At 39.0% G+C, this 8,887-nt stretch overlaps 1 protein-coding gene across 1 annotated transcript; it reads right to left on the reverse strand.

Annotated features, from left to right (window-relative positions):
• Positions 1 to 4,245: 4,245 nt before the first annotated feature.
• Positions 4,246 to 7,106, reverse strand: LOC148026202 (uncharacterized). Its single transcript, XM_087692211.1, has 4 exons — positions 6,381 to 7,106; positions 5,045 to 5,155; positions 4,736 to 4,816; positions 4,246 to 4,656 (listed from the first exon to the last, which is right to left on the reverse strand). Exons 1-4 carry the CDS (start codon positions 6,816 to 6,818, stop codon positions 4,561 to 4,563), a joined length of 726 nt encoding a protein of 241 aa, XP_087548337.1. The 5' UTR covers positions 6,819 to 7,106; the 3' UTR covers positions 4,246 to 4,560.
• Between the last annotated feature and the right edge of the window lie 1,781 nt (positions 7,107 to 8,887).

Genomic DNA, 8,887 nt, shown 5'->3' on the forward strand with positions numbered 1-8,887 from the left:
TATGATGCCCCTAAAGTAAGTGATCTATATTTCCAATGTGAAAAGCAATAGAGACAAGGTACTTTGCTATCTTTTCATACCATGCTCTTAGTGCCTACTTGGGAAAACTTGAGAGTACCTGGGAGTGAACCTACTTTGCGCAGGTCTATCAGAGCTAGGTATCCTGTGGATAAGCTGAAATATGATGGATTTACAGCCATTCACTATGCCTATATGGTCAAAGTGATACAAGAACCAGAACCCACTTCTTTTGAGCAAGCCATGGGAAAAGAAAAATGGGAGAAAGCCATGGATGAAGAAATGGATGCCTTGGAAGCAAATGCTACATGGGAATTGGTACCTTTGCCTAAAGATAAGAATGCAATTGGTTGTAAGTGGGTTTATAAGGTGAAACACAATGCAGATGGTTCTGTGAATAGATACAAGGCAAGATTAGTAGTCAAGGGGTATGCACAAACATATGGCATTGATTATGAAGAAACATTCAGTCCGGTTGCAAGGATGGCAGCCGTAAGAGCAGTCATTGCTATGGCTGCATCAAAGGGATGGTCTTTACATCAGATGGATGTAAAGAATGCCTTCTTGCATGGTGATTTGCAAGAAGAGATCTATATGCAGCAGCCACCAGGTTATGTGCATGCTATTCATCCTGAGTTTGTTTGCAGGTTGAAGAAAGCCTTGAATGGCTTGAAGCAAGCACCTAGAGCAAGGTCTGACAAGATAGGACAGTATCTTGTCACTATTGGCTTTCAGATTTCCAAGGTAGATTTCTCATTTTATGTGAGAAGAACAGAGAAAGGTATTATGCTACTTGTCATTTATGTTGATGATTTGATTATGACAGGTGATAGTGATGAAGATATCCTTCATGTGAAAATGCTATTGAAGCAGAAGTTTGAGATGAAGGATTTGGGAGAGCTGCGTTATTTCTTGGGCATTGAGGTGATTAGATCACCAAGTGGGATACGACTCTTGCAGAGGCAGTATGGATTGGACATGCTGTCCAAATATGGGATGACAGGCTGTAAGCCTATTTCAGTTCCTTTGGAGCAGAATGTGAAGCTGAGCGCAGATGCAGGTGAGCTTCTAGAAGACCCTACTATGTACAAACGCATAGTAGGAAGTTTGATTTATATGACTATTACCAGGCCAGATTTGAGCTATGCTATTGGAATGGTAAGTCAGTTTATGCAGGCTCCAAGGAAACCGCATTTGGATGTGGCTAGACGCATACTCAGGTATGTGAAGTCCACATTGCAGTATGGACTATGTTATGAGACTGGTGTTCAGATACAGTTGCATGGATACACTGATGCTGATTGGGCTGGTAGTATTTCTGATAGACGATCTACCAGTGGATATGTGTTCTCTTTTGGGAGTGCTGTAGTCACTTGGAGCAGCAAGAAACAGCCTACAGTTGCCTTGTCGAGCACAGAGGCTGAGTACAGGGGTGCAACAATGGCTGCATGTGAGGTAGCTTGGTTGCATAGGCTACTTTATGATATGCATCAGCCTACAGATGGGCCAGTTGTCATTTATTGTAACAACATGAGTAGTATACACTTGGCAAATAACCCAGTCTATCATGCTAGAACAAAGCACATTGAGGTGCATTATCACTATGTGCAGGAGAGGGTTTTACTAGGTCTTATTGATCTGGTGTGCAGGAATTGGGATTGAGCTCGAGGGGGAGTGTTGAGATATCGAGCTCCACTTGTGATATGCCAGGGTGACCGTTGTGCATTTATGTCACCGACTTGTTAGCTGCAGATGCGGTTGGTACACCGCCCATGAATAATAGCTAGATGATAGCTATCCTTATCTACTCTAGTTTGTGGCTCAATTAGTATGCCACCTTAATTAGTTGAGTTTGGTTTGAGACCCATATATAGGGTTCTTCTATTTCTCTGTACTAGAGTTCTTTTTGGCTTACACAACCAAGAAGAGGAAAACTGTTTTCAACCTCCACCTTTGTGTATTCCCCCATTGTGTAAGTGAGAAAGCTACAAGTGAGACTCCTTCCTTCTCTCCCACAATCGTGACACTCCTTTGATCCTTTCAGCTTCCATCATCCACATTCCAACTAAGTGCACTTGAGTTGTCACTCTTTCATCTTATCCTCTTCTTCACTATAGCCATTTTTTGGACTAATAGTGCTTGGAGGACTTGATGTGGGCAATAGAAGCCATACCAGGCTTGGCATTTTTGTGTGGAGTTGCTCATTAACTTCTGGCGCAACTGCTCATCACTTAAAACATCGTCATTGTCAACATTAGAAGACAGTATTGTCAAAAAACGCGAATGGGTGTAGTCTAAGATAGCATGTAGATTCATACGACTGTGTGGGCAGTAGGTGATGCAATCTGGGTGACTATGGTGGGGCTTTGTTAGCCCCCCTACTGGGCCATCTCCCCACTAAAAGGTAATGGATTAACTCTCTTCCTATTGCTTGTTGCACAGACAAAACCTTCGTTGTGGGTCATAGTGGGGCAGCCATAGCCACAAGCTTGAAAGCTTGACCTTCTTGCTTTGTTCACCTTCTACTGTCATTAACAATGATTTTAATCATTGAGTCACTACCTCCAGAGTCAGTTAATGATTTGTGGTCTTCATTTCAATGGTGATTCTTCATTTGGTTGGCATCACTAAGCTGGCCAAGATGGATACTTATAATCTCAAGCGGTCTCAACTTTGAGATGAATGCTTCTTAGCACTAAAATGCATTTGGTTGCCATTATTTGCTGCTATTTTATGATAAAATAGAAATATGAATGTAATTGAAATCTCCTCAAACTCATCTACAAGTATTGAAGTTCTCAATCAACCTAGTTCAACCAAATACTCATATGCTAGACCACAAGATTGGGAGGAGCCAAAAGTTCATCCAAGTTCACTTCACTAAAGCCTAGGAAGACAATCAAACCTAAAAAAAGGGTTGTCCAAAGGAAAAGACCACCAAAGTCTTATTTTGAAGTACCCCACATGGATGACTTTCAACCTTTGTCATCCTTGTAGTTTTAATTATTAAGTCTACATTGTTGTGAGGCTATGTGGCATCTATGAACACATAGACCATTTTCTTCATTTGGTTTACACCTATTGGCCCTTTTATTTGTAAAGGATTAGACACTACTACTTGCATTTAACAAGGAGTAAGACCTTCTTATGGCCTCAACCTATGCTGACATTTGTCTACAAATCTGAAAATTGGATGGAAATGACTTCCATCCATGGCAAGTGCTTATCAAACACAAGAGGGAGAGGAGAGCTCAAAGTACAAGAAAAAATATTGCTTATTAAGTTGCTTATGGAACTACAACTTGAGTCACCTCACTCAATCAAATGATTATGGTAGCATAAGATATGGCCATGATGTAAGGAATAAATTAACAACTATGACACCTAAGTTATGGGAGATATTGAAGATTATGGTAGCATAAGATATGGCTTGATCTATTATCTTACCAAATTCTCTTTTTGACACTCCCTTTCTTAATCTTCTTATTATCTTATATGCATATACCTTAGGTTACAAATTGTCTATGCAGGTCAATTGCACATTTCTAGATTATCCCTTTACACAAGGGTAGCTATGACACTTGAGAGCATCATTGATGACATTATCATTCACTTTGTTTTTGGCCCTGTATCCACTTGACTTGTTTTTCAATATGCCCTTCAAGAGGCAAATTTTGGAAAAGTCAATAACATGATAAATCTAGTCATAACAAGAAGAGTATCCAAACATGGCCTTGTCTTCATGCAACCATCCCAAAGCCACTCTTCACTAATCAAGCTAAATGAACTCATGGTATAACCGCCCATTCTTGTAGTGGTTGCTTTATAAAACCCTCTTTGATAATTGCACTTTTTCCACCCCTTTCTTATAAATTTACCTACAATTCCAACTTGTACATAATGGCCACCCTATTATACTCCTTAGATGCATGAATTATCTCTCCTAATGTTACTAGACCCAACTATATCCTTTAGGAATGGAGCTTGATAGAGACTTGATATGCGTGATAAGTGTTAGGGCAAATAATGTGTTAGCATACATTGAGCATATCTTTGACACTATATCCATCTTCAATGGAATGTTTCCCTATTCATGAACCTAGATAAGATGTAATGGAACACCAAGAATCCCATGTTTAACTCCAAAATCTATTAGAAGCTTTTCCTCAAGGTTGCTCTTTGACAATATATCCATCTTCAATAGAATGTTTCCCTATTCATGAACCTAGATCACATGTAAGGGAGCACCAAGAATCCCATGTTTAACTCCAAAAGCTATTAGAAGCTTTTCCTCAAGGTTGCTCTAGGCTATGAAGTAATCTCATTAAAGGTCTTAATGCCACAACTCTAAGCTCTCAATGGAGGATTATAGTGGGGCATTTCTTATCAAATATCGAAACTCTATCAAATCAAGATATCAGAAATTTTTTGAAATGAAAGTTCCTTTCATTTCCAATCCTTGATCTTGAGCATGTAAGATAACCTCTTTAAGCATATGGAATAATGGATACTTTGAAAAACTTAATACTTGTTACATTGCTTTCAAATCTCTAACTTCTTGTACAACTCCATGGCTTCTAGTTGCTTGTTGAGTTCATCAAGCTTTTGCAGCCTTTGTTGCTCACTGTTTGCCACAATCTACATTATAAACATGATGCAAATTAGTATGCTCAAATGAAAACATAAGTGAATAGGTGAGGCTAGGTGGCTTTCGTACCTCCATTAAATGTGCAACAAGTTCATTTTTTATCTTGTTCTTTTCATTGAAAGATTGAGTAGCCTCTTTTAGCTCCTTTTCCTGTAAAAGTTAGAACTATAAGAAATACACAGTGTATATATACATGTACATGTGGTGTGCTATGCATATGTGTTTTGGGAGGTTAGTGGGCTATTTGATGAAGAGTGATGTCAATCGTATTACCACTCTATCAATTTTAAAACATTTATGTTGAAGTGAAATTCTTCCCAGCAATGGATGTACATGAGTGCTTTTACCAAGAGACATTGTGTATATGTCTCTACCTACCTTGCGTTCACAAAGTTGCTTAAGAGGCTTTAGATCTCTATCAACAATTTCAATTTTTTTCCTCACTTCTGCCACCTCTTTTTTGGTGGGATCTTCAAGTCCTTCAAGTTCCTACAAATTGAGTTAATGAATGATTAACTTGTTGTTAAAATGGCTTAATGCATCAACCTAACAATTTTCTTTTATATTTAACCAATTTATAACTCAAAAACCATACATTTAAGCAATGGAATGACAAGCATAAAGTGATTGATCATATGTATGCAGTGATTCAATTGATATTATATATCTAGCAACAGAACCATGAGATGTTGACCAAGAATATGAAATTTATACCCCATTTAATTGAGTAATGATTCTAACCCCAAATTTTATGGTGAATCCGATAAAGATCATCTATAAATACAAGTTAATGCTTTATTGCAAGTATGTTGTAAATTACAATTTTATATATGTGAAAGTTATGCTAAATTTCTCAATATAGTCCATGTCGTTTTCTCAAAAAGTTCTCAACAAATCATACTTTTGCAAGCTCTTATGAGGATAATCATGTGAATCTGAATAGGATGATCATAGAAAGGGCCTTTTATGATATGACCTACTAATGAAACAAATGGATGGTTTATGATTCATCGAGAGTTAGACAAATGCCACTATTCTTGAGCTTATTTGGGAGATTTGTGGGTCAAATTACTCTAGAATTTACCAAGTCCATTTTGTTTCATAGCAAGGATCTACTATCAAATCTTAAGAATGAAAGGAATCACCTATTGGTCCTATTTGTGAATGTTTAAAGTTTGGCAGATAGTAAGCAGATTTTCAACAAACACATGGGTAGTGTGGTGGTTTTTCCTTTTTTGGGTCTATTAACATAAAAGCTAGGTAGATCAAGTGGGGTAGAAGTAAGTTTAGATGTGAATAGATTGGTATCACAAGGGAAGTGCAATCCGGGGATGAAACTTATGCACCCACATTACTCAACCCATACTCGATTAGGTGGAGTTTAGATGTAAATAGATTGGTGTCACCGTGGAAGGGCAACAACCTAGGGATGGAATTCAAGCACCCAAATTACTCAACCCGAACTCGATCCAACAGGGCTACCAACTGGGACCCATGCATTGATCCAACAGGGCTACCACCTGGGACCCACCCATTGATTAACTAAAAGTAAGGTGGGTCCATTGATTAACTAGAAGTAAGGGTTAGCATGTGGGACCCACCCATTGATTAACTAGAAGTAAGGGGTTACCATCTGGGACCCACCCATTGATCCAACGGAGCTACCACCTGGGACGCACCTATTGATTAACTAGAAGTAAGGGTTTACGTTTACCCGTCGGAGCTGGTCGAGCCGTCGGCCTTGGCTTTCCAAGCGCGAGAGGTGAGCCTTGACCTTGCCTTGCACTTGGGACTTGCGCCTCTCGATCTCCTGCTCCTTGGCGCGCACGGATGCGGCCACGTCGACCACGGCATCCTGCATCTGGACCGTACAGCTGGCGGCCTCGTCCACTGCAGACACTGCTGGCCAGGGCAGAGCCATACTCGTTGTATTCGAAAGGCTCGACGAAGAAGAAGAAGGAGAGGAGGAAGAAGGCGAGGAGCGATTGTGGATCTTGTTGTTGCTGCCGGCTTGCTGCGCCTGCTGCTCCCACACCACCTTCTGCAGCTCCAGCCGCCTCTGCTGCAGCTCCTTCTGCACTGTCTCCCGCAGGCTGTGATCCATATTGTTGCTCTGCATCCCCACAGACACTGCAGTCGTCGACGCCGCCATCGTCAATCGAGGTATCTGTGAGAACTTAATGTACAGTGCCTGCTCTTCATGTTCTTTCAATCATGGTCTGCAGTTCGGCCTCCATCCATCCTAGGCAGTTGCGCGGCGTTGCAGTAGTACTGCTACTACACCACCAGCTCGAGTCTTATACGAAACAAGAAGGAAGACGAGCTTTGGTTCTGATCTCTCATCAAGAAAACCTCCTCCGATTTTGGATCTCCCTCTCACATGCCCCAGAGGCAAAGTAGCGAGATCTCGCCGTCTTTCAAACGCACGGATCGAGGCTTCCCTCATCGCAGCACGACCTTTTTCACCTCAAGTCCTTCGTATACATTCCAAAATTACCTAGTTTGCAAGGATCACGTGTATGTATGCATATATATGTGTGTATATATATATATATGTATATGTGTGTGTGTGTACACACACACACACATATATATATATTAAAACGCTATCCTTAACATGACCATCTCTATTGATCATGAGCTCTACAAGACCTTCGTATACATTCCAAAACTACCTAGTTTGCAAGGATCACATGTATGTATGTATATATATGTGTGTGTGTACACACACACACACACACACATCATATATATATTAAAAAGCTATCCTTAACATGACCATCTCTATTGATCATGAGCTCTACAAGACACAAAATTTGTTTTTGATTAATATTGTTTTGTGTATTGCATACTATTGCCATAAAGCAACATTACCTTCTCTCTCAAGGTGAGGTAGTCAAACACAAGGTGAGACACAATAGCTATCGTCTAGGAGCTATCATGGAGAGAAGCTTAATTTTATTCTTCTTCTTTTCAAGAGCAACCGCATGTCCTTTTTTTTCGTCTTAGGGAATGTAGTGTTTTTTTCTCTCTTTCTTCTTCATTTTCTTCATATTATTATTATTCTTCTTCTCAAGAACATAAAGGACTGTTTTTTCAAAGTTTCATTTTTCATAGTTCAAAAGAGGAATTCAAGCAAGGGAAAACAAAGATTAAAGTGTATCTAACCATAAAGTGTGTCAGATCTAACCATAGTTAGGTTAGGGTATCTCTTGTAGGTTCTACTATACCTATGTTCAGTAGTATTCTGCTCAATTTGTTTTAATACTTCACTTTTGTTTGAATAGGACCATTCTCTATTTTTATATGTCATTGAATTTCTGGATTTAAGTCCCTCATAGAAGTGGCTTTAAGATTTAGGAAAATAAGAAAGGTTCTCAAATGAAGTTAATGCTTCTAAAGGTTGCTAGTTGGGATTAAAAAAGAGTGCAATTTTGAGCTCTCTTTTGTAGAGTTCACCAAGTTGGAAAATATCAACGATTTTAGGTTCTTTTGAAAATCGTTAAGATGTTATAGCATAAAGATATAAGGAGAAAGGTTATCACTAAAATGTGCAAAGATGACATAAAGATATTTCCTAGGGCTCATGTATGATGATGTATGAACACACAATGAGTACTTCATGTAGTCCAAAAGGTAGAGTATGATGCTAAGCAACAAGTTTGTGCTTGTTTTGGTATATGATGCAATTTTTGCAATTACATATTACACGAAATCACTGAAAAAAAGTAAAAGTACACGAAAGAACTACTGAAATTAAAACTATTAAAAACAATGCAATGATAGAGCTTTTTAGTTCAAGTCTTGATCACAATTCCAAAGTACAAGATAATCATCTTCAAGCTCACACTTGAGGCTCGTTTTTAACATTGATGGTGGCCAAAACAATGATTTTTGATACCTTAAAATCAACCAACTTACTAAGTTACTATCTCCCATGCAGAAAGGATGTGATCATTCCTTAGCAAGCTCAAGGTTCACCTTATACTTGCACATGGGGACTTCTTGTATATGAGTATGGGAAAGTTCTAATCCAATACTACTTTCCATCATAAGGAAGAGGCTCTTTCATTTCAAAAAGGAATACTGATGTATTGGGACACCTAAGCTACTAACCCATTTTAGCAACATCCAATGGTCCAATTGTAGAACTAAAATGTCTATGATCATGTTTTTGGAGATAAAATTTGCTTTAATGATCTAAGAACTCACTAATATCAA

Source organism: Lygodium microphyllum, chromosome 14 (assembly GCF_053477565.2).
Source record: "Lygodium microphyllum isolate KBCC chromosome 14, Lygodium_microphyllum_v1.1.10, whole genome shotgun sequence".
Taxonomy (NCBI): domain Eukaryota; kingdom Viridiplantae; phylum Streptophyta; class Polypodiopsida; order Schizaeales; family Lygodiaceae; genus Lygodium; species Lygodium microphyllum.